Genomic DNA, 26,859 nt, shown 5'->3' on the forward strand with positions numbered 1-26,859 from the left:
TCGGCTGCACATCCATGATGCCAATCTCCCGTTCCACCACATCCCAAAGCTGCTCTATTGGATTGAGCTCTGGTGACTGTGGAGGCCATTTGAGTACAGTGAACTCATCGTCATGTTCAAGAAACCAGTCTGAGATGATTGAGCTTTATGACATGCTGCGTTATCCTGCTGGAAGTAGCCGTCAGAAGATGGAGACACTGTGCTCATAAAGGGATGGACATGGTCAGCAGCAATGCTCAGGTAGGCTGTGGCGTTGATGCTCAATTGGTACTAATGGACCCAAAGAAAATCTCCCCCACACCATTACACCACCACCAGCAGCCTGAACCGCTGATATAAGGCAGGATGATCCATGCTTTCATGTTGTTGAGGCCAAATTCTGACCCGAGCATCTGAATGTGTCAGCAGAAATGGAGACTCATCAGAGCAGCAACGTTTCTCCAATCTTCTATTGTCCAGTTTTGGTGAGTCTGTGTGAATTGTAGCCTCAGTTTCCTGTTCTTAGCTGACAGGAGCGGCACCCGGTGTGCTCTTCTGCTGCTGTAGCCCATCCGCCTCAAGGTTGGACGTGTTGTGTGTTCAGAGATGCTCTTCTGCAGAGCTCGGTTGTAACGAGTGCTTATTTGAGTTACTGTTGCCTTTCTATCAGCTGGAACCAGTCTGGCCATTCTCCTCTGACCTCTGGCATCAACAAGGCATTTGCGCCCACAGAACTGCCGCTCACTGGATATTTCCTCTTTGTCGGAGCATTCTCTGTAAACCCTAGAGATGGTTGTGCGTGAAAATCCCAGTAGATCAGCAGTTTCTGAAATACTCAGAGCAGCCCGTCTGGCAGCAACAACCATGCCACGTTCAAAGTCACTTAAATCCTCTTTCTTCCCCATTCTGATCCTCGCTTTGAACTGCAGCAGATCGTCTTGATCATGTCTACATGCCTAAATGCATTGAGCTGCTGCCATGTGATTGGCTGATTGGAAATTTGCGTTAGCAAGCAACTTGGACAGGTGTACCTAATAAAGTGGCCGGTGAGTGTATCATAATATATTATCTTTCTATATTTTTTAATATATGATTTTTTTTTATAAAACAGGGAAAATTAGTGTATGCATATTATGTAAAAAAGTAGAAAAACGAATAATGTGGTAGAAATGTGCTTGATTTCTGTATTGTTGTGGGCTTTGTCTTCCAACAAACTGTGGATATTCCCATCAAATTGAAAATGAAAGCACAACACAGCACTGCATAACAGCTTGCTAAAACACACTAAAAGCATTGCACGGTGTTTTAAAGGGAGTGTTAAAGTTCGGTTTGTTGTTAACGCGCGCCCTCTGGCGGAGGATCAGCTGACATCTTCACATGACGCTGGAGACTTCACGTGACACCAGCAGTCACATGACAAGCAGAAGGCAAAAACAGGAAGAAACGCTTTCTGGCAGTGAAGTAAGAGCCTGTTTAATCCTTATAAATCTATTTGTTTCCATTGTATACATGTTGTATTTGCGTGTATTTGTAGATAAATGTAGCCACATGTAAAGCGGAAGTGAACAGCACGTGTCATGCATGAAGTCGTGTTTGTCTCAGAGCATCCACATGAGTGAGAAACACACTGGAAGACTCGTTATTTACTGTTTGGTCATTTTATGTAAACGCTTTACAGAAGCAGCATTTAAAACGAGGCTTTTGTGTGTGTGTGTGTGTGTGTGTGTGTGTGTGTGTGTGTGTGTGTGTGTGTGTGTGTGTGTGTGTGTGTGTGTGTGTGTGTGAGTGTGTGTGTGTGTGATAGCACCTCTAATATGCGCTTATTGATGAGGAATCTCCAGCTTAATCTAAATGAATGCAATGTAATAGTTCGTGCATGGAAAGCATCGCATTTATACACATGATCTGTGTTTGTACATATATTATAACACTGTTAAAATAAAGATAACAATGTTAGGAAGCTTAAATATAAGCTCACAAACGTAAATACATTCAAGCGTAATGTTAAAAGTAATACTAAAATATATTACTAAATATATAATACTAATATTTTAAGCAACATAAAAACCCTACTGAAAAAAACAGCTTAAACCAGCCTAGGCTGGTTGGCTGGTTTTAGCTGGTCGACCAGGCTGGTTTTAGAGGGGTTTTGGCCATTTCCAGGCTGGTTTCCAGCCATTTCCAGCCTGGTCTTAGCTGGTCAGGCTGGGAGATGACCAGCTAAAACCAGCTTGACCAGCCTAGCCAGGCTGGGAGCCCAGCCAAAACCAGCTATGTCCAGGTTAAACCAGTCTGGTCAAGCTGGTTTTAGCTGGATTTTGCTGGTCAGTTTCCAGCTAAGACCAGGCTGGAAAGCAGCCTGGAAATGACCAAAACCCCTCTAAAACCAGCCTGGTCGACCAGCTAAAACCAGCTTACCAGCCTAGGCTGGTTTAAGCTGGATTTTTTCTGCAGGGAATACATGAAGTAAATTTTAAATAATATGAATAAATGATAATCAAATTATTAGGTATTTTTGAAAAGGTATTTCGTTATTGTGCTAAAGCGTTGATGGTATATGCCGAGCTTGTGTTGTTCCCATACTGATAAACTTCCCGTGATCTGGAACTTTTTTTCATTTTATACGGTTCCTTTCACAGCACCGATGTTGTAATGTAATTAAAATACAACCAGTTAAATAAACTTTGGGGTTCATTTAGTTGCTCAAGTGTAAACGGGACATAAAGCCGTAGGGTTTTTGGGTTTGTACTGGATACCTAATGCTGAGATTTTGCTCTGTCTGTCTGTCTGTCTTGTGTGTTGCAGTGTGTGTGATGGCGTCTGCGGTGGAGAGAACAGATGATCTGGTGAGAGAGTACCTGATCTACCGAGGCTTCACCAGCACACTCAAACACCTGGACTCCGAGATCAAAACAGACAAGGAGAAGGGCTTCAGGGTCAGTGTGTGTGTAAGCGCGTGTGTTCAAGCAGGCATGTGTGTGAGAGTATGTGTGTGTGTGTGTGAGCAAAAATGTGTGTATGTGAGTGAGTGTGGGTGCATGCGTCCATATGTGTAAGGGTGCATGCGAGCCAGTGTGGGAGTGTGTGTACGTACGTACGTACGTGCGTGCGTGTGTGTGTGTGTTCAAGCGAGCATGTGTGTGAGAGTGTGTGTGTGTATGTGTGAGCAAAAATGCGTGTATGTGAGTGAGTGTGGGTGCATGCGTCCATGTGTGTAAGCGTGCATGCGAGCCAGTGTGGGAGTGTGTGTACGTACGTACGTGCGTGTATGTGTGTGTTCAAGTGAGCATGTGTGTGAGAGTGTGTGTGTGTGTGAGCAAAAATGCGTGGATGTGAGTGAGTGTGGGTGCATGCGTCCATGTGTGTAAACGTGCATGCGAGCCAGTGTGGGAGTGTGTGTACGTACGTACGTACGTACGTACGTACGTGCGTGCGTGTGTGTGTTGAAGCGAGCATGTGTGTCAGTGTGTGTGTGAGTAAAAATGCGTGTATGTGAGTGAGTGAGTGTGGGTGCATGCGTGCATGCGAGCCAGTTTGGGAGTGTGTGTACGTGCATGTGTTTGTTCAAGCGAGCATGTGTGTGTGTGTGTGTGTGTGTGTATGTGTGAGCAAAAATGCATGTATGTGAGTGAGTGTGAGTGCATGCGTCCATGTGTGTAAGTGTGTATGCGAGCCAGTGTGGGAGTATGTGTACGTGCGTGTGTGTGTGTGTGTGTGTTGAAGCGAGCATGTGTGTGAGAGTGTGTGTGAGCAAAAATGCGTGTATGTGAGCCAGTGTGGGAGTGTGTGCCAGCAATCATGTTTGGGTGCATTCGAGTGTGTGTGTGAGCAAGTTTGCATGTATGCGTGCATGCGATCAAGCATGCGTGTATGTATGTATGTGTGTGTGTGCTGTGCAAGCAAGCATGTGTTTATGCGTGCATGCATGTGAGCGAGCGAGTGTGTGTGTGCACACGTCAGCAAGTGTATGCATGTATGTGTGTGTGTGTGTGTGTGTGTGTGCCAGCAAGCGTATACGTATGTTTGCGTGTGTGCAAGTGTGTGTGTGAGCAAGTTTGCATGTATGTGTGCATGTGAGCAAGTATGTGTATGCGATCAAGTGTGCGTGTATGTGTGCATGGGTGTGTGTGTGTGTGTGTGTGCGTCAGCAAGCTTGCCTTTATGTGTGCTTGTGTGTGTGTGTGTGTGTGTGTGAGTGAGTGAGTTTGTGTGAGTATGTGTATGTGCAAGCAGGCCTATGTCTGTGTGTGAATGATAGTGTGAACAAGCATGCATGTGTGTGTGTGTGTGTGAGCGTGCATGTGTGTATTGATGGTGGATGATTGATCTGCAGGTGGATAAGATCATGGATCAGCTGCAGCTGCTCATCCAGAGCTGTGATCTGACCGGACTGAAGGAGTACTGGGCCAACCTGGAGCGCCGGCTCTTCTGCAGGCTGGAGGACGTTTACAAGCCCACCGTCAGCAAACTGAGGACCAGCCTGTACCGCTTCTACCTCATACACACTGTTCAGGTGCGCGCACACACACACAAGCCCACCATCAGCAACTCTGGGACCAGCCATCTATCTTATACACACACACACACACACACACACACACACACACACACACACACACACCTCTTATATGACCAATGTGTTATATGTTCATTAATGAAAGCATGTGTGTTTGTAATGACTGTGTCAGGTGAAGAACGTGGAGAAGACGCAGGAGTTCTTCCAGAAGCAGGCGCTGGAGCTGCAGGCTCAGGCTGAGTGGCGCGACTGGTTCTCTCTGCCCTTCATTCCGGCTCCAGAGCAGAATCCCAGTTTCTCTGCGTATTTCTCCCGCCAGTGGGCCGACACCTTCCTGGTGTCCCTGCACAACTTCCTCAGTGTGCTGTTCCAGTGCATGCATATCCAGACCCCATACAGCCGCTGTTATGAGCAGAGATGGACACTAATATGTCAAATATACCATCACATAACCCAGCATGCATATCCAGACCCCAGACAGAAGCTATTATGACCAGAGATTGGCTCTAACACAGTAAAATATGCCATCATATTACTCAGCATGCATATCTACACCACATACAGCTGCTATTACAACTATTATGACCAGAGATTTTCTCTAATACAGTCAAATATACCATCATAGAACCCAGCATGCATATCCAGACCCCACACAGACGCTATTATGACCTGAGATGGGCTCTAACACAGTCAAATATACCATCATAGAACCCAGCATGCATATCCAGACCCCAGACAGATGCTATTGTGACCAGAGATGTGCTCTAATACAGTCAAATATACAGTCAGATAACTCGGCATGCTTATCCAGACCCCATACAGACGCTATTATGACCTGAGATGGGCTCTAATACTGTCAAATATACCATCATAGAACCCAGCATGCTTATCCAGACCCCATACAGACGCTATTATGACCAGAGATGTGCTCTAATACTGTACTATATACATTTTTATAACCCAGCATGCATATCCAGACCCCAGACAGACACTATTATGACCAGAGATGGGCTCTAATACTGTCAAATATACCATCACATAACCTAGCATGCATATCCAGACCCCATACAGACGCTATTATGACCAGAGATGTGCTCTAACACAGTAAAATATGCCATCATATAACCCAGCATGCATATCCAGATCCCATACAGACGCTATTATGACCTGAGATGGGCTCTAATACAGTCAAATATATCGTCAGATAACTCGGCATGCTTATCCAGACCCCATACAGACGCTATTATGACCTGAGATGGGCTCTAATACTGTCAAATATACCATCATAGAACCCAGCATGCTTATCCAGACCCCATACAGACGCTATTATGACCAGAGATGTGCTCTAATACTGTACTATATACATTTTTATAACCCAGCATGCATATCCAGACCCCAGACAGACACTATTATGACCAGAGATGGGCTCTAATACTGTCAAATATACCATCACATAACCTAGCATGCATATCCAGACCCCATACAGACGCTATTATGACCAGAGATGTGCTCTAACACAGTAAAATATGCCATCATATAACCCAGCATGCATATCCAGATCCCATACAGACGCTATTATGACCTGAGATGGGCTCTAATACAGTCAAATATATCGTCAGATAACTCGGCATGCTTATCCAGACCCCATACAGACGCTATTATGACCTGAGATGGACACTAATATGTCAAATATACCATCATAGAACCCAGCATGCATATCCAGACCCCAGACAGATGCTATTATGACCAGAGATGAGCTCTAATACTGTCAAATATACCATCATATTACTCAGCATGCATATCTACACCTCATACAGCTGCTATTACAACTATTATGACCAGAGATGTGCTCTAATACTGTCAAATATACCATCAGATAACTCAGCATGCATATCCAGACCCCATACAGACGCTATTATGACCAGAGATGGGCTCTAACACAGTAAAATATGCCATCATATAACCCATCATGCATATCTACACCTCATACAGCTGCTATTACAACTATTATGACCAGAGATGTGCTCTAATACTGTCAAATATACCATCATATAACCCAGCATGCATATCCAGACCCCATACAGACGCTATTATGACCAGAGATGGGCTCTAATACTGTCAAATATACTGTCAGATAACTCAGCATGCATATCCAGACCCCATACAGACGCTATTATGACCAGAGATGTGCTCTAATACAGTCAAATATACCATCATATAACCCAACATGCATATCCAGACCCTATATAGACACTATTATGACCAGAGATGGACACTAAAACAGTAAAATATACCATCATATAACCCAGCATGCATATCCAGACCCCATACAGACGCTATTATGACCAGAGATGGACACTAAAACAGTAAAATATACTATCATATTACTTCGCATACATATCCAGACCCCCTACAGACGCTATTATAATAATTATGAGCAGAGATGTGCTCTAATACAGTCAAATATGTCATTATATGAACCAGAAGTACGTGCTTTTCAGATTAAGTTTAAACAGAATTAGTTCAATTGTTATAATACAATTTATTATAATACTGCTTGAAATACAGATTGAAAACAACTTACAAGATCATTTTTCATGAATTCAGTGTTCAGTGTTTAATCTGATCATGTTTAATCCTGCTGTTGATGAAGATGCTGTTGAGCTCTTTAACTTGTTCACCTCTTCCTGCGCTGCTGAGTTTCGACAGTGAAGTTCAGAGGATCACCAGCCTGCAAGAGGACAACGAACAACTCCGACAGACGGTAACACACACATCTATGCACACACATACACACACACACACACACACACACACACAAACACACACGCACGCACACACACACACACGTGTACATGTTATTGTGACAGATCAGGACACAAATCTGTATAATGACATAGGTTTTACAAGAAGGTGGTGAAATATGAGGACATTGCTGATGTTCATTTCTCCAAAAGCTTCTCAATCTGTACACGGGGGTATGGTGGGGTTAGGCCTTTAGAAAATACAGTTTATATAGTATGAAAACAATGGAGACCTATATAATGTCCCCACAATTCACAAAAACAGACATGTGCGCACCCACACTCATGAACGCATGTATTCACACACACATTCTCAATTACACACACACAGACACTCATGCATGCATGCACAAGCACATACACACACACACACACACACACACACACACAGACTCTCATACACGCACTCACACACTTGTGCACACTCACTCACGCACTCAGATGCATATACACACACACACACGCTCAATTACACTCACACAGACACTCTTGCATGCATGCACAGGCACATACGCACACACATACTCTCATACACACACTCACACACCTGTACACACGCACTCAGACGCAGACGCACACTCAATTGCACACACACCGACACTCATGCATGCATGCACAAGCACATACACACACAGACTCTCATGCACACACTTGTGCACACTCACTCACGCACTCAGATGCATATACACACACACACACACTCAATTACACTCACACAGACACTCTTGCATGTATGCACAGGCACATACGCACACAGATACTCTCATACACGCACTCACACACCTGTACACACACACTCAGACGCACACACAGACTTGCATGCATGCACAGGCACATACACACACACAGACTCTCATGCATGCACTCACACACTTGTGCACACTCACTCACGCACTCAGATGCATACACACACACACACACACTCAATTACACTCGCACAGACACTCTTGCATGCATGCACAGGCACATACGCACACACTTACTCTCATACACGCACTCATACACCTGTACACACACACTCAGACGCACATGCACACACACTCAATTACACACACACAGACACTCACGCATGCATGCACAAGTACATACACACACACACACAGACTCTCATGCATGCACTTACACACTTGTGCACACTCACTCACACACTCAATTACACTCGCACAGACACTCTTGCATGCATGCCCAAGCACATACGCATACACATACTCTCATACACGCACTCACACACCTGTACACACACACTCAGACACACATGCACACACACACACACACACTCAATTACGCACACACAGACTTGCATGCATGCACTGGCACATACGCATACCAATACTCATACATGCACACACACATGTATGCATGCACTTACTCTTGCACTCACACTCACTCATGCTCGCACACACACACACTCAATTACTCACCCACTCACTCTCTCAGTCATATACACACACACACACCACATAATATAGTAATAACGTATAAACTCCATAAATCAACATTGACAGAATGTTGTGATCTCCAGCTGATCTTGTATGCGCTGATGCTGTGTGTGTCTCTCTCTCTCCGTCCGGTGCAGGTGTTCGCTCTTCAGGGTGAGTCTCGACTGAAGAAAGACGAGCAGATGGTGCATCATAAACTCCCTCCATACGTGCAGCACATGGACCGACTGGGAGACACTGAGCTGTGAGACGCTCAAACACACTGCTTCAGTACACTATTACACAAATAATCCTGACATGAGTGGAGAAACCATGGAGCCAGATCAGTCTCAGATCTGTAAATTGTGCATTAACGAAATGTTTGTTTTGATGTGTGGTGTGTTTTCTCAGAGATCTGGTGTCCAGTCAGAGGAACGTCAACATGGCCACTCCATCCAGAAACTTCTTTTCCACTTTCCTGCCTCAGGGCCGCCGGGCTCCTGGCAGAACTGCCCCGGGGCCACAGTCGTCCCCCACACAGAGCGCACTCGGGCGGAAGGACGCCGCCGCTTCCATGCAGGTACATCCAGCTAGAGGTCTGCATTCCCGCGGCTGTCCCGCAGGCGCCGCAGGACCCGACCAGATTTCTACGGCGCGGGAATAAACTTCCGAATAAATCGCGGGAGCGGTCGGTAACTGGTTTAATCTGGGACGGGAGCGGGCTGTCTAGCAATATCGCGGATATTGCTATGCGAATGAGAGAGAGAGAGAGAGAGAGAGAGAGAGAGAGAGAGAGAGCTTTGCCTGTGTGTGTGTGCTTGTGTGTGTGTATGTTAGTGCGTGCGCATGCGAATGAGAGGGAGAGAGCTTTCCCAGATAGCAAAATACACTCGGGCCAGTTCCGGCTAGATTCTCGCCTGCCGGAGACTTACCACTCAGCCCGGCTCCGGCTGCTGGACTCCGGATGCTTGTGGACTCACTGCCCGATTCCGGCAGATGTGGCGGCCGTAAGCGAGCCGACGCTGCCGCATCCGCGCGGACCGCGCCTGAATCGGCCCGAGAGTAATGTGCGCTGCGGCCCGGAGCTGGCGCGACTCAGTATTTATATACCTTTATATAAAACCTTTTGGTATTACATTGGTACTTGATACATGGTATTACAAGCCTTTGAGTTGATATAACAGCAAACGCCTGTGTGTCTGCTTCGTGCTTGTGTGTGTGTGTTAGTGCGTGCGCGCGTATGAGAGAGAGAGATTTGTCTGTGTGTGTGTGCTTGGTGCTGTGTGTGTGTGTGTTTATACAGACAGCTTGGCTGTCTGGACTGTATAGCTGGGGGATTTTCGGTTTTGTTCTCCCCCGCTCTTTAGCGGGATCGGGCACGGCGGCCAGAAAACGGGGCGGGTCGGGCAGCGGGACAATAAATTCTTAATATAAGCGGGAGCGGTCGGGTTCGGGCTAAAACCTGGCGGGTGCGGGCGGGAGCGGGATTCAAAATTTAGTCCCGCGCAGATCTCTACATCCAGCCATGTCACCCTGCAGCCCATGAGTGGTTACTCACCGAAGCTAAGCAGTACTGAGCCTGGTCAGTACCTGGATGGGAGAACACATGGGAAAACTAGGCTGCTGTTGGCAGTGGTGTTAGTGAGGCCAGTAGGGGGCGATCAACTTGTGATCAACTTGTGATCAACAGCATTCTGTATAGGTCCCAATGCCCCAGTATAGTGAAGAGGACACTATACTGTCAGTGAGCGCTGTCTTTCGGATGAGACGTTAAACTGAGGTCCTGACTCTCTGTGGTTATTAATAATCTCATGGCACTTCTGGTAAGGAGTAGGGGTGTATCCTGGCCAAATTCCCTCAATTATGGCCTCCTAATCATCCCCATCCACTCAGTTGGCTCTGTTATGGTCTCTCCCCTCCCCCAATAGCTGGTGTGTGGTGAAGCACTGGAGCTGTTGTCCTTACTGCTTGCCCTTACTTACTACTTACAGCAACAAGACTCCATTATGCTCTATTTGTTTACTTGCAGTCCTGTTTACATAATTTTCCTGCAAATCGGATGATTTCTCTGTCTTGTTTTCAGTCTTCGAAAGCAAAAGATAAAGAGGTGAAGCCGCCCAGTGTTTCCAGCATGACGGCAGAGTTGTCCACGTCTCATCCTCGACAGAGACGGCATCAAGACCACGAGAAGGAGAGGAAAGAGCTGTTCTCCAAACACGCCGCGCAGGTCAGAGAAAACAACCAGTGCTCACGAGTAGTACTAAATACACCGTGGAATGAACCACCAACTATTTCAGCATATGCTTTACACAGCAGATGCCCTTTCGGCTGCAACCCAGTACTGGGAAACACCCATACACACTCATTCACACCCACACATACACTACGACCAATTTAGGTTATCAATTCCCCTATAGCGCATGTGTTTGGACTGTGGGGGAAACCAGAACACCCGGAGGAAACCCACGCCAACACAGGGAGAACATGCAAACTCCACACAGAAACACCAAATGACCTAGCTGAGACGCAAGCCAGCGACCTTCTTGCTGTGAGGCCACAGTGCTAACCATTGAGCCCTCTCTATATGTATTTTGTATATTATTTATCCACTTACTGCTTATATTTGCACTTTGGTTAGATGTAATAATGGCATTTTGTTACCCATAAAGACAGTAATGTTTAATCTAATCTAATATAATGTGTGTGTGTGTGTGTGTGTGTGTGTGTGTGTGTGTGTGTGTGTGTGTGTGTGTGTGTGTGTTTCAGGGTTCAGAGAAGAAAACTGATTCAGATCCAGACACTCAGACCGAAGCTCCTCCTGATCAAACAGACTCAGCCAATCAGACGCGAGTGTGTGATGTGGGCGGAGCCGGAGCAGAGCAGCCCTTTATAAAGCTGAGTCAGGAAGAGTACGGAGAGCATCACTCCTCCATCATGCACTGCAGGTACAATCAGAAAGAACAATCAGAATTAAGGTCAATATTATTAGCCCCCTTAAGCAGTATAGTTTTGAATTGTCTCCAGAACAAACCACTGTTATACAATGACTTGCCTAATTACCCTAACTTTACCCTAATTACCCTAGTTAAGCCTTTAAATGTCACTTTAAGCTGAAGTGTCTTGAAGAATATCTAGTCTAATATTATTTACTGTCATCATGGCAAAGAGAAAATAAATCAGTTATTAGAGATGAGTTATTAACACTATTATGATTAATAATGTGTAATTAAACATACTTTGCTCTGTTGGACATCATTTGGGAAATGTGTTGTGGATATGTGTGTGTTATTGTATTTGTTGTGTTTGTTTTGTGTGTTCAGGGTGGACTGCTCCGGCAGACGGGTGGCCAGTCTAGATGTGGATGGGGTGGTGAAGGTTTGGGCCTTCAATCCCATCATGCAAACCAAAGCCACTATCATGTCCAAATCTCCTCTGCTGTCTCTGGAATGGGCGGCAAAACCTGACAGACTGGTAAAACACTGTTAAAAAATCAGCAAAGCCCCGTTTCAGAACCACTTTGTTTTTATTATTGTTGCAAACTGTACAGCACAGAATAATCAACACGGCAAGGAAAATTCACACATTAAAATATAAACAAATTAATAAATAAATTAATTAATTAAAATAAATAAACAATATAAAATAAAACAATAAATAAAAATAACAAACAATATAAACTTTAACTTAATGCTATTTAATTTGATTTAAATAAAATAAAATAAAATAAAATAATTTGAACAAAACAACAACAAGAAGCAAGGTCCGATACAAAAAGCCATTTAGTTTTCATCAGATGTTTAAAAAATCTGGTGAACTTTCACTTTAAATATGCTCAAAATACTTATGAATATACTTTTTAGTATTATAATTCAATTATATTAGTGTTTCATGGCTCTTTAATAAGTATTTACACCTCAAATGTTTAGTGTTAGTATGATTTTCATGTTTTTTCATGTTACTTTTTCTTAAATTTTAATTTCAAATTTTAAATTTCATTAAAAACAGTTAATGAAAAATGAACAGTTTTCTGTGTAAATAAATTGTAAAGTGGAATTTATTTGTGTGACTTAAAGCTGATATTTCTCAGCGTCATTACTAATGTCTAAAGTCACAGGATGCATCAGAAATCATTATAATGTGATGATTTGATACCCGGGAAACATTTCTGAATATTATTTTTAGTAGAAGCTGTTATTGCTTAAATCTCAGTATTATTTGATGAATAGAAACTTCAAAAGATCAACATTAATTTAAATGTTTTATTTTTCTTAACTGATTTATTTTTCAAATTCAAATGTCCTGTGTCTTTTCAAATTCAAACTTTAACTGTTTTTACCGTTTCCTTTTAAATTCAAAATTTGAATGTCCTAACTGTTTCTTTTCAAATTCAAAAATGTAAATGTCTTAACTGTTTCCTTTTAAATTTAAAATTCAAATGTCTTAACTGTTTCTTTTCAAATTCAAACTTTTACATTTGTTAACTGTATTATTTTAAATTTAAAATGTTACATTTCTTATCCATTTGTTTTAATCAGTTGAACGTGTCTCTGAAGATCACAATATATATATATATATATATTACATTTCAATATGAACAATATAGGATATTAGTATCTAATCCTCCAGTAATAGTACACATGAGTATTAAGGTGTTTTTTATGTGGTGTTTTTATAGTTGTTGCTAGGCAGTGGCGTCGGCACAGTGAAGCTTTATGACACGGATGCCAAAAAGTGCCTCTATGAGATGACCATAGATGACGTTCACCCACGGTGAGTCCTCAAATATTATATTATAATATTATATTTGTTAGGAAAAATACAACTTCAAGAATCAAGAGAAACAAACAATAGATATATTCACATTTTTGTAATATTGTGATGCAGTTCTTAGAGAAATATAATATTAAATGAGAAAACGGTGGGCGTGGCTTGGTTTCTTCTACTGCGAGCTGATTGGATGTAGTAAAGTAGGCATTGCATTCAGAAAGATGCGTGAAAGGGTTTGAGGAGAGTTATTACACCCCAACAGACTCCTCCTCCTCACCATTTCTGTTTGATGTCTAAACTGACAGTTGGAGGGGCGTGGTTAAGTATGTTAGCCACACCTACTGCCTCAGACAGAACTAATCTGTGAATTGAATCCAAAACAAAGTGCATTTTCAGATTTCAATTAAAGATTACAAAGGCAAACTGTCTTTTCGTCTTTAATGACGCACACAGAGGAATTGTTCACAACAGATTTAGCAATGTGAGCGAACAAAATCCCTATGCTTAGATTTGATGTCATGTGTACTTTAAAGTGTGTGCTGAGTGAAATGAAGGTAAATGTGTGCAGGATCCTGTCTCTGGCCTGTAGCCCGAGTGGGACGTCGTTCGTTTGCTCCGCCGCAGCTCATTCTGGTGCGGTGATGGAGAGCGAACCTCGAGGATCTGCTCCTGTTTCTGGCCAGTTACTGCTCTGGGACACCAAGACTGTCAAACAGCAGGTACTGAAGCTCAGATGCACTCAAATACCTCTTTTGCCTGTGTCTATTTTAGCGGACATTGCATGTTTTGGACATTGCACCAACTATTCCAGCATATATTTTACACATCGGATGCCCTTCCAAATGCAACCCAGCACTGGGAAACACCTATACACACTCATTCTCACACACACACACACACACACTCATACACTATGGCCAATTTAGTTAATCAATTCCCCTATAAGTGCATGTGTTTGGACTGTGGGGGAAACCAGAGCACAACCTACACCAACACAGGGAGAACATGCAAACTGCACACAGAAAGCTGGGCATTGAACCAGCGACCTTTTTGCTGTGAGGTGACAGTGCTAACCACTGAGCCACCATGCCACTGACTTTAGTAACTGTAAATCATATACAACACAAGTTTAAAATGTAATTTGCTACATTACTGCTGTCCCCAAAAATGTCATCAGAATACAGTAACGCCGTACACCCGACTCTGAGCATGTTTGTGTTGTGTTTGTGTTCAGCTGCAGTTTGCGTTAGAGCCGGGTCCAGTAGCGATAAACTGCACAGCGTTTAACCACAACGGAAACCTGCTGGTGACGGGAGCGGCAGATGGGATCATTCGACTGTTCGGTAAGAAGAAATTTAATTAAAAATGGTCTTTAAAAGTCTTCAATTTGACTGGTCCATCTTAGTATATGATGTAGCTACAGACAGGGCCGGAGCGAGCTGAACTGCCGCTCTAGGCAGAGGACGATCACGCCGCCCTCAACCCCAATGTGAAAACGTAAGTGACCGGTTATGAAAATGAAGTGAGGTGTCGCGGACCTCTTTTCCAGCGCACTATGCGCGAATATAACTGAGGACACGCGGGTGCTGAGGGAGGGAGGGATGTGTCGCGGACACTGCGCTCTCTATTCTGCCGACCTATGCGCGGATATAACTGAGGACACGCGGGTGCTGAGGGAGGGAGGGAGGTGTCGCGGACACTGCGCTCTCTATTCTGCCGACCTATGCGCGGATATAACTGAGGACACGCGGGTGCTGAGGGAGGGAGGGAGGTGTCGCGGACACTGCGCTCTCTATTCTGCCGACCTATGCGCGGATATAACTGAGGACGCGCGGGTGCTGAGGGAGGGAGGGATGTGTCGCGGACACTGCGCTCTCTATTCTGCCGCCCTATGCGCGGATATAACTGAGGACACGCGGGTGCTGAGGGAGGGAGGGAGGTGTCGCGGACACTGCGCTCTCTATTCTGCCGACCTATGCGCGGATATAACTGTGGACGCGGGGGTGCTGAGGGAGGGAGGGATGTGTCGCGGACACTGCGCTCTCTATTCTGCCGCCCTATGCGCGGATATAACTGAGGACGCGCGGGTGCTGAGGGAGGGAGGGATGTGTCGCGGACACTGCGCTCTCTATTCTGCCGCCCTATGCGCGGATATAGCTGAGGACGCGCGGGTGCTGAGGGAGGGAGGGAGGTGTCGCGGACACTGTGCTCTCTATTCTGCCGACCTATGCGCGGATATAACTGAGGACGCGCGGGTGCTGAGGGAGGGATGTGTCGCGGACACTGCGCTCTCTATTCTGCCGACCTATACGCGGATATAACTGAGGACGCGCGGGTGCTGAGGGAGGGAGGGAGGTGTCGTGGACACTGCGCTCTCTATTCTGCCGACCTATGCGCGGATATAACTGAGGACGCACGGGTGCTGAGGGAGGGATGTGTCGCGGACACTGCGCTCTCTATTCTGCCGACCTATGCGCGGATATAACTGAGGACGCACGGGTGCTGAGGGAGGGAGGTGTCGCGGACACTGCGATCTCTGTTCTGCCGCCCTATGTGCGGATATAACTGAGTACGCACGGGTGCTGAGGGAGGGAGGGAGGTGTCGCGGACACTGCGATCTCTGTTCTGCCGCCCTATGTGCGGATATAACTGAGGACACGCGGGTGCTGAGGGAGGGAGGGAGGTGTCGCGGACACTGCGATCTCTGTTCTGCCGCCCTATGCGCGGATATAACTGAGGACGCGCGGGTGCTGAGGGAGGGAGGGAGGGATGTGTCGCGGACACTGCGCTCTCTATTCTGCCGCCCTATGTGCGGATATAACTGAGGACATGCGGGTGCTGAGGGAGGGAGGGATGTGTCGCGGACACTGCGCTCTCTATTCTGCCGCCCTATGCGCGGATATAACTGAGGACACGCGGGTGCTGAGGGAGGGAGGGATGTGTCGCGGACACTACGCTCTCTATTCTGCCGCCCTATGTGCGGATATAACTGAGTACGCACGGGTGCTGAGGGAGGGAGGGAGGTGTCGCGGACACTGCGCTCTCTATTCTGCCGCCCTATGTGCGGATATAACTGAGGACACGCGGGTGCTGAGGGAGGGAGGTGTCGCGGACACTGCGATCTCTGTTCTGCCGCCCTATGCGCGGATATAACTTAGGACGCGCGGGTGTCGAGGACCTCAATTCTGCCGCCCTATGCGCGGATATAACTGAGGACACGATGGAGGTGTCGTTGACGCCGCCCTCTCTATTCTGTCGTCTATGCACGAATATATCTGAGGACGCGGGTGGTGAGGGAGGTGTCGCAGATACAACTGAGGACGCGGGTGGTAAGGGGGGTGTCGCGGATGCCGCCCTCTCTATACTGCCGCCCTAGGCGGCCGCCTAGGTCGCCTCTATGGACGCGCCAGCCCTGGCTACAGAAGAGTCAAGCTTTTAATAAAAAATTAGATAAACACTTTGGCCGTTTTTTTGGACTGAGATGCTAATGCCGGCAGCTAACTCTCTGCAACTCTTACATGGTCGCCCACTGAAGCTAAGCAGGGCTGCACCTGGTCAATACCTGGATGGACCACATGGAAAAGCTAGGTTGCTGCTGGAAGTGGTGTTAGTGAGGCCAGCAGGGGGCGCCGCTGGCTTTCGGATGAGACGTTAAACTGAGGTACTGACTATCTGTGGTCGCTAAAAATCCCAGGATGTCCTTAGAAAAAAAATGTTGAGGTTTAAGCCCGGCATCCTGGCCAAATTTGCCCACTGGCCTCTGTCCATCATGGCCTCCTAACCCTCCCCATATCACTCTGTCTCCTCTCCACCAATCAGCTGGTGTGCGGTTTGGCGCAAAATGGCTGCCATCACGTCATCCAAGTAGATGCTGCACACTGGTGGGGGATGAGGAGATTCCCATTTGAGTGTCCAGATAATCGCTATAAAAAATGTGATAAATTATTGTTATTATTATTACTGGTCTAATCTGATTATATGATCTATGCTAAGCTAAGCTAAAAGTGTGTCTGCAGACATTGAGATTGGCTGAATGCATTCAAAATATGGTTTATAATACTATTTAAGTAATACTATTTAACTCTAGGAGAGGTGTAAAATGAGCCTATTTACAAAATAAGTACCTGAAACCTGGTGTAATTGGGGCGTCAGTAATATTCAGCCAATCTCTGGGTCCACAGGAGCACTTTTAGCTTAGTTTAGCTTAGCATAGCCCTGCTGAAAAATCCAGCTTAAACCAGCCTAGGCTGGTTGGCTGGTTTTAGCTGGTCAACCAGGCTGGTTTTAGATGGGTTTTGGCCATTTCCAGGCTGGTTTCCAGCCATTTCCAGCCTGGTCTTAGCTGGTCAGGCTGGTTTTAGCTGGTCATCTCCCAGCCTGACCAGCTAAGACCAGGCTGGAAATGGCTGGAAACCAGCCTGGAAGTGGCCAAAACCCCTCTAAAACCAGCCTGGTCGACCAGCTAAAACCAGCCAACCAGCCTAGGCTGGTTTAAGATGGATTTTTCAGCAGGGAGATCAGGGTTTTTCAAAGTCTAAGACAGTGGGCCTCCCTTTTGACACAACTTATCCATTGGCGCCCCCTCCTCCCAAACACGCACGCACACACACACTACACACCACACACACACACACATATATATATATATATATATAAAGACAGACAGATGTCAGACTGTCAACTCACTTTTATCATCATTTGCATGAAAGTGCAATTATTTACAGAGTAATAAGTATTTTAGTATAACGTTTTTAAAACTCGGATGATGGTTCAAAATGAATAGAACAGATCCAAGAACTGTCCATCCCAGTCAAAACAGTTGAAGTTTAGCGGGTCTCATGCTGTCATTAGCCAAAATATCTTGATAAACCACACATAAAGGTTGTGGTTCATCAGCTGGTCCTGTCCACGTAAATCCTAAACTCAAATACTGATCATCATATCGTCGTCTTTTGGGTTTAAGCCCTGAACTTGAAGGCTTTGAATCGGGGCGTCTCAGAAACCGATCCATTGTATTAGCAGGCATATACCTGTATTGGCGGGCTTGCCAAACAGAAGCAAATTCACAGCTATGGCCTTCTGGGTAAAAAAGGTTTTCTTATTTTAGACATATTATTTTTTTTTGCTTTGTTTAATTAAAACGTTTAAATATAATAAAAATACATTTTATATAATTAAACTTAATAATTATATTTTTATTATATAATATTTTTCCCGCGCCTCCCCTGACATGCTCTGGCGCCCCCCAGGGGAGGCGCGCCTCACACTTTGAAAACCCCTGGCATAGATCATTGAACCGGATTAGACTGTTAGCCTCTCACTCAAAAAATGACCAGAGTTTTAATAATTTTCCTATTTAAAGCGTGACTCTTGCGTAGTTACATCATGTACTAAGAGCCAGGGTTTCTGCAGGTTTCATCAAGTCATTTTAAGAGCATTATTAATAAAATTTCAGACTTACACAGGGCTAAACGCTGAGGATTCAAAAAAAATGATTATGTTTTTGTGCAGATATGCAGCGCTATGAGAGCGCGTTGAGCTGGAAGGCTCATGATGGTGAAGTGTACAGCGTGGAGTTCAGCTATGATGAAAACACCGTCTTCAGCATCGGAGAGGACGGAAAGGTGATGGGAATATTGTTCTCTGTGCACTTTCCTTCCTGAATGAATCAACTCTTTTGAACAAATCACTTTATTGAACCATTTAACGAATTTAAGACAGAGACTTGCGCCACCTACTGGTGGTTTTTGTGTTATATTGATTAAACCATGAAATACAATAAGATGCCCAACAAAATAAAGTGAATAATGTAAAGATTTTTTGGACAGTGTCACAGATTACAACCCTCACATGTTTGTATTTTAATATGAACTAATAAACAGCTAGTAATAGTTGTTTAATAGCTAATTACAGCTTTTTATTCATTTATGTATATAATATATATATAATTAATCACATAGGTTTCTATTGAAATGAATCAAATGTGCCTGTGAAGAATGTGATTCAGTGATTCAGTTCATTTGCATCGTCACGTTTGTTTCCTAACATGTCAGTGTTGGCATTAGCATTGTTTTAATCAGTGTGTTGTGTTCAGTTTGTTCAGTGGAATATCCACCGCTGTGGTGTGAAGCAGTCCGAGTACTCGCTTTCCCAGGATGCCGTGGGGCCGTTTGTTCTATCAGGATACAGCGGATATAAACAGGTTCAGGTTCCCCGCGGTCGACTCTTCGCTTTCGACTCTGAGGGTCAACATGTGCTGACCTGCTCCAGCACTGGAGGAAACATCTACAGGGTAAAAACACAGTAAACTACTGTCACAGTGAATCGACTCTTTTTGAACGAATCACTTGAAACATCTACAGGATAAAAACCCAGTAAACCCAGTTCTGCTTTACACACGAGTCTAATTCAACTAGGGTTTTTTTTGCTTGAATCAAAAATAAAATATTTTCTTAAATAATATCCACAAAAAATGTTTGCAGAAATGTAAAAACTGCTTTTATTCTAGCCGAAATAAAACAAATAAGACTTTCTCCAGTTGAAACAAATATTTTAGGAAATACTGTGAAACATTCCTTGCTCTGATAAACAACATTTGAGAAATATTTTAAACAGAAAAAATAATCCAAAGGAAGGCGTATAATTTAGAATTTTGCTTTATATATAATAGTATGTAAATATATATATATGATCAATATCACACGAGTAGCAGTGCGATGTGGCTGTATATCAGCACTGGTGGGAGGTGTGTGTTGGTCAAGGCCACAGGCCAAGTGCCTTAGGGCCTACTCACACTATGCCATCCGTACCGTGCCCAGGTTGGAAGAGGTGTGCCTGAGCGCGGTTCACTTGGGATTTGGCGCGGTACGCTTGTAGTGTGAGTGCAAAACGCGCCAAAGCCTGAAACTGAAAGCGAGACGTGACTTTTAAGGGGTTGTTTCAAATGGATTTATTAATCATTCTTACTGTTCAGTGAACGCAAACTGCCGTAGTTCATTAAAGACGAGAACCCCTCACTGCACCACAGCTGTGCGCCTTCAGCAGACCTCCGCATTCCTGCAGCACGAGAGCTTTATGATTGTGTATGAGCGCCAAAAGTGGCGGATCTGTTTGGCGAAATATCTAACTGCGTGTCCCCGCATCCCTAAGGACTGTTTGGCGAAATATTTGACGGCATATCAAACGACTGAAACGATATAACTAGAGAAATCTCCTCTGTGCTGCTGAGTGAGAGAGCGCTTCTCACTGAACAGCGCAGCAGCGATGACGTAAGCGTGCCGAAGCCCGTTTGTGGTGTGAGCGCGGGCCGCCGGGGGAGACGGGAGGGGGGACAAGCGTGCTTTGGCCCGGTTCGAGGCAACTGTACCTAGTGTGAGTACGGCCTTAAGCAGGTCGCACACCAGCGCCACGCAGCGCCATGTATTTTAAAATTCTAAACATAGGTTTCTATCAGGATACACACACCGGCGCCGCAAGTCGGCGGCTGTTGGCGGCGCCCGGCGACGGCTCAAGACGCAGTTCATTTTTCAGCCGCGCCACAGAGCGCCATCTGATTAGTTTCATGTTAAATATCATTCGAATGTGCGCGTCTGGTGTGCGATACTTTAAACTGTCATGTACGCGCCGTGTCGCGGCGCCGAGCGGCGCTTCTGGTGTGCGACCTGCTTTAGTGTCCCACCAGTGACGCTATGCAGCCACATTCGCAATGCTACGAGTGTGATATTGCGTTTATACAACAGTTCAACGGCGTAATCGTGTATATAAATAAGGAAATCAAGCACAGTTTTAAAATCATTTTGTAGGGGTGTCACGATATCGATTTTTAATCGAAATCAATCGAAATTTATGCTCAATTTCAATTATCGAATCAAAAAATAGAATCGGCGATGCTGCCACGCCCCCATGTCACGTCAGCTTGGCTTGTCAAGCGGGAAAAAAACAGACTTGTTGAAGTGCTTGTTAAACTGCAGAAGCAGGAGACCCGTCGACAGAACTTAAACCCTCTCCTCTTTCAATGAAGTCGCCGGTGTGGAAGCATTTTGGACTTCCAGTGAGTTATGTTGACAACGTTCGTGTTGTCGACAAAAAAAACAACACAGTTTTGCAAGCTCTGCTATGTACGTATTAGGGTTCCTCCGCCCGCCCCCGTTGCAAATCCGCTGGGGAAAAGTTCACACTCAGGCCCTGTTTACACTGTTTTTGTTTTTAAATGGCATTTTAGAGCGACAACGATTTGACATCCACAGTGGTGTGTAGCATTTCTGAGCAGCCCTCCTTCCTCTCTACCTCTGACACACACACACAGACGCACTCACAGCCATGGGCTCGAGACAGCGGGTTCAGGCAGTCAGAGGATCAGTAGACTGCTTCAATCTTTCACTCACTTGTACTTAGTCATTTTAACGAACACCTCAGATACTGTTGGCTGGGCGTCTTTTTTTTACCGATGCCATTATACCGACACAGATCACTGCCTATTCACGAGTCCCGCAGAAAAAATGATTGACAGGTGGTAATTATGTGTGTATCTTGCCTTTATTCATTTACTGTATGATTTGTTTATGGGTAAAACAAAGACCATGCAGGTCAGGTAGTTTAAACGGTAGACTACAAATAATTAATTGGTCATTAATTAATTAATTATTCATAATCGAAAATCGAATCGAATCGTGCCTTTAGAATCGAAAATGTAATCGAATCGAGGATTTGGAGGATCGTGAGACCCTTATCATTTTGTATGAGGAACTACTTTCTTCCTCCACTCATTCACATCTGCAGCTGACGTCAGATCAGCAGAAACCAATGCTCATTCACCAACAGCACTGTAGAGCTAGTGTTTGAATGATTCTCTAGCGCAATGTCTAAAGTAAAGACAAAACAGCTGATTTTGCTCAGTTTTTAAGATTATAAGGCTGAACAGCATGAAATGCCATCAGTCTACAGAGATATTTTTAATTATTGAGATAATAATTAACCCCGAAAAATCCAAAGCAAAGCAAACACTAGCAGATTACTATGGTATAAATACAGCACTGAAACATACACAAGATAGAGATCAACTCAAAGTGTCACCTACATGATTAATAATGATCTGATCAGCTGGAGTTTGAAATACGCTGACTTCTTTTCCTCTAAGGGCTTATCATGCTGTCTCTGCCACCATCTTGTGGCGAAACATCAACTGTCTTTGGTCTGCTCAGTGACAGGCTGATGTCCGCCGCTGAATCTCCAAAATTATAAATAATAAAATAGGCTCTATCCTTATAAATAAACTGCATAGTTGCAATCTAAACAACTACATTCTCGACTAAAAAAGACTCAGAAGTCCATTGTTGGCTCGTTTCTACTGAATGGTACGGTTCGGTTTGGTACGCTTTTATGTCCGTTTCTACCATCAAAAGGTACCAAAAAGCTAACCGTGCCGTACCACTTTTTGGGTACCCTTTGCAAAGGGTACCTAGCACGGCAAAAGGGTACCAAAAGGCATGGTTTAAGCCATGTTTAATTATTATCATCCCCTTTTGGACTATTCTGAACTCTGAATGACAGAATGACTCTCTAACAGAGGCTACATGTGCTGCTGAATATTACAGACACAGATGAGAGGTCTGCTTTGACTGTGGGCTATATTTCCTGTTGTTTTTGAACCCAAATAAGCACTAAATGCCTGCTGTGTGTAGTTCTTCTGTACACTCAAAAAAAAATTTGTTGAATGAACATGATTTAATGGTGGCACCCTTTATGCATCTAATCCAATCAAGTAAACCTGAACTGCTTTGAACATGTTGTATGAACACAAAGCACATTTGTAGATTAAACATGGTTTCAATATGTCAGTCTAACTTCTTTGCAACTAATTGACTCAAAATGTTTGTATTGTGTTATTCTAATTAAAATGATTCTAATTTACTCAATGTAACACTAAAGCTTTACTTCAACAAAATTACGTCTTGTTAAATCAGCTAGTAAATTTCTTGTTCAATATTGTTGTTTAAATTACATTTTTTAAATGACAATACTATGAAGCAAGATTTCAAATTAAGTAATTCAACACAAAAAGGACAGAAAACATGTTATATATATATATATATATATATATATATATATATATATATATATATATATATATATATATATATATATATATATATATATATACATATATATATATATATATATACATATATATATATACAGTTGAAGTCAGAATTATTAGCCCCGTTAAATTATTAGACCGCTTGTTTATTTTTTCCCCAATTTCTGTTTAAGGGAGAGAAGATTTTTTCAACACATTTCTAAACATAATAATTTTAATAACTCATTTCTAACAACTGATTTATTTTATTTTTGCCGTGATGACTGTAAATAATATTTTAAATGATATTTTTAAGACACTTCTATACAGCTTAAAGTGACATTTAAAGGCTTAACTAGGTTAATTAAGTTAACTAGGCAGGTTAGGGGAATTAGGCAAGTTATTGTATAACAGTGGTTTGTTTTGTAGACTATCAAGAAAAAATATAGCTTAAAGAGGCTAATAATTTTGTCTCTAAAATGGTTCATAAAAAATTCAAAACTGCTTTTATTCTAGCCAAAATAAAACAAATAAGACTTTCTCCAGAAGAAAAAATATTATCAGACATACTGTAAAAATGTCCTTGCTCTGTTGAACACCATTTGGAAATTATTTAAAAAAGAAGAAAAAAAATCGAAGGGGGCTAATAATTCTGACTTCATCTGTATATATATATGTATATTTCTTTTATTATAGCCTTTAGCAGGCACCAATCACATTTAAACAAATTTCTTCTTTAATATTCTGATACGAAATGTTTTATAATCTCCAAAATTGTAATATGTAATATAAAATGTATAAGAAACATTTAGCCAACAAAATAACCTTGGCTCTTAAGAAAACTGATCCCCAAGCAATACCTGTAGGACGTTAACATCATTTTTTTTACCAATTGAGTTTAAACAGCTTTCTTCACTTTGGTACTCCTATTCAAAATGTAAAAGTATGAAATGTATAGGAAACATTTAGCCAGCAACATAACATGCATAACATTGAAGCTCTTGGGAAAACCAATTACCAAACTGTGCCGAAAACACGCGGTGATACTTCTTCTTGTTTTCGTATGGTGACATCCAAACGCACTACCGCCACCTACTGATTTGCGCGAAGTGACTCTCCAGAGTGAGAGTTGTCGATTTGAAGCGTCTCAGTCTCATTGATTCAACATGTTCTGATCAAATTCATTGGATTATTTCTTGATTCAGTTTCAAATAACATGAATTAATCATTTAACATACGTCAACTTGATTTGTTCTTTTCAATCTGACAAATTTTTATTTTGTAAATCCAATACATGCCTAGTTGATTTTTTTGAGTGAGTTGGTAACATATCAGAGACTGTAAGGGGCTGTATGTGTTCATATATTTATTTATTTTATAGAATCGCAGATGTTACAGTAGCCTATTGCACACTGTCATTGATCTGCAGTTATAATCATATCATGTTCATAAAAAGGTTAGTAATGAACATTTATAAACAAGTATTTCTGTGTATAAAGCATCTGTGTAGTGAGAAGTGCTTCTCATGTGATATGTGAACGACCCGTACGGCTTTAGTTTGAGCAAGATTTCCTCGAGTAAGAATGACATCAGAAACTTTCTGTCGTACACCATGCCCACCAAAAGGGTATCATTGGTACCCTTTAGGTCAGGGGTGTCCAAACCCAGTCCTGGAGGGCCGGTGCCCTGCGTTGTTTAGTTCCAACCCCAATTAAACACACCTGAATCAGCTAATCAAGCTCTTTCTAGGTATACAAGAAACTTCCAGGCAGATGTGTTGAAGGAAGTTGGAGCTAAGCTATGCAGGACACCGGCCCTACAGGACTGAGTTTGGACACCCCTGCTTTAGGTAGTGGAAATGCAGGGCTGATAAAGGTGACCCGTTCTGACCCGTACTGTACCAGTCAGTGGAAACGGGCCAAAAGTTGTCCAACAGACATAAACCTTTCATCAAAGTTGTCCTAAAAATTGTGTGTGTGTGTGTGTGTGTGTGTGTGTGTGTGTGTGTGTGTGTGTGTGTGTGTGTGTGTGTGTGTGTGTGTGTGTGTGTGTGTGTGTGTGTGTGTGTGTGTGTGTGTGTGTGTGTGTGTGTGTGTGTGTGTGTGTGTGTGTGTGTGTGTGTGTGTGTGTTTGCGTGCGTGCGTGCGTGCGTGTTCAGAAACTGTTCTGGTAATGTACATGATCAAATTTCAGCTGATTTGTATTTTCTAGTGTAAATGTAAGCTATAGTATAATGTGTGTGTGTGTGTGTTCTTGTGCAGCTGAATAAAGCCGAAGCGGGTCTGGAGAGTGTTTTATCTCTGGCTGGTCATAAAGCTCCAGTGGTGACGGTGGACTGGTGCTCAGCCATGGACTGCGGGACCTGCCTTACTGCATCCATGGATGGAAAGATTAAACTCAGCACGCTGCTCGCCCAGAAACCCTGAGCTCTGGAAATATAGAAGTATAGTGGAGGTCAAATTGAGCTATTTAGAGCCCATGAGGAAGAAGATAATGAAGATGATGATGCTGTGATTTAAAGGGACAGTTCACCCTTTACTTTCCGCTTACTCACTTGTTTTTTCTGTTGAAAAGAAAAGAAGATATTTTGAAAAATGTAACACTTTACAATAAGGTTGTATTAGTTCATGCATTTACTAACAACAACAAACAATGATCAATACATTTATTACAGTATTTGTTCGTGTCAGTTGATGATAATACATTCATTTATTGTTATTAATCTTAGCTCTCAATATTAAAATGTCAATAATGCATTAGTAAATGTTGAACTGGGATTAATAAATGCTCAATAAATAAAAGTGTCATTATTGCATAAATGCATTAACTAATGAAACCTTATTGTAAAGTGTGACCTTGAAAAATGTCGGAAGCCATTGAGATCCGTAGTAGGAACTTTAAATATATTAAAGTCAGTGGTGTTGAAGCCTGTTTATTGTAAGATAAGAAGAAAAATCATACCATAAATGAAATTATAGCTTGAAATTGTGAGACTAATGTCAGAATTATGATTTAATATATAATTAAGTGTCTAAATGTGACTGCATACATTTTTCAAAATTGATTAATGTAATGAAATATGAAGTCTTCATAAGCAAGTTATTAAATCGTAACCTGAAAATGATATTAAAAAGTGAATTTGATTTCTGTAATATAAAATATATTCTAAAATAAATATGTATTTATATTTGTAAATATATATATATTTATTATGCAATATTTTTTTCTTGAGTTAATGATTCAATAACTCGCTTATGAATATGTCGTGTTTCATTATATTATTATTTTTTGCTATATTAG

The 26,859-nt window shown here is 43.1% G+C and overlaps 1 protein-coding gene across 2 annotated transcripts in view; it reads left to right on the forward strand.

Moving 5' to 3' along the window:
- Nucleotides 1-1,386: 1,386 nt before the first annotated feature.
- Nucleotides 1,387-26,859, forward strand: part of wdr91 (WD repeat domain 91) — a 28,481-nt gene continuing 3,008 nt past the window's right edge. The window contains exons 1-16 of one of the 2 annotated variants that reach the window (XR_012396505.1): nucleotides 1,387-1,440; nucleotides 2,785-2,915; nucleotides 4,313-4,492; nucleotides 4,668-4,875; nucleotides 7,177-7,259; nucleotides 8,876-8,982; nucleotides 9,129-9,297; nucleotides 10,801-10,944; nucleotides 11,484-11,662; nucleotides 12,038-12,188; nucleotides 13,393-13,487; nucleotides 14,053-14,203; nucleotides 14,719-14,827; nucleotides 18,996-19,108; nucleotides 19,579-19,776; nucleotides 25,821-26,115. Coding sequence is in view for 1 of the 2 variants with exons in the window: in NM_205605.1 (NP_991168.1) it covers nucleotide 1,440; nucleotides 2,785-2,915; nucleotides 4,313-4,492; nucleotides 4,668-4,875; nucleotides 7,177-7,259; nucleotides 8,876-8,982; nucleotides 9,129-9,297; nucleotides 10,801-10,944; nucleotides 11,484-11,662; nucleotides 12,038-12,188; nucleotides 13,393-13,487; nucleotides 14,053-14,203; nucleotides 14,719-14,827; nucleotides 18,996-19,108; nucleotides 19,579-19,776; nucleotides 25,821-25,985 (2,184 nt within the window). In the remaining variant the exon portion in view is untranslated. 2 annotated transcript variants of the gene reach the window in all.

This window comes from Danio rerio, chromosome 21 (assembly GCF_049306965.1).
Source record: "Danio rerio strain Tuebingen ecotype United States chromosome 21, GRCz12tu, whole genome shotgun sequence".
Classification (NCBI taxonomy): domain Eukaryota; kingdom Metazoa; phylum Chordata; class Actinopteri; order Cypriniformes; family Danionidae; genus Danio; species Danio rerio.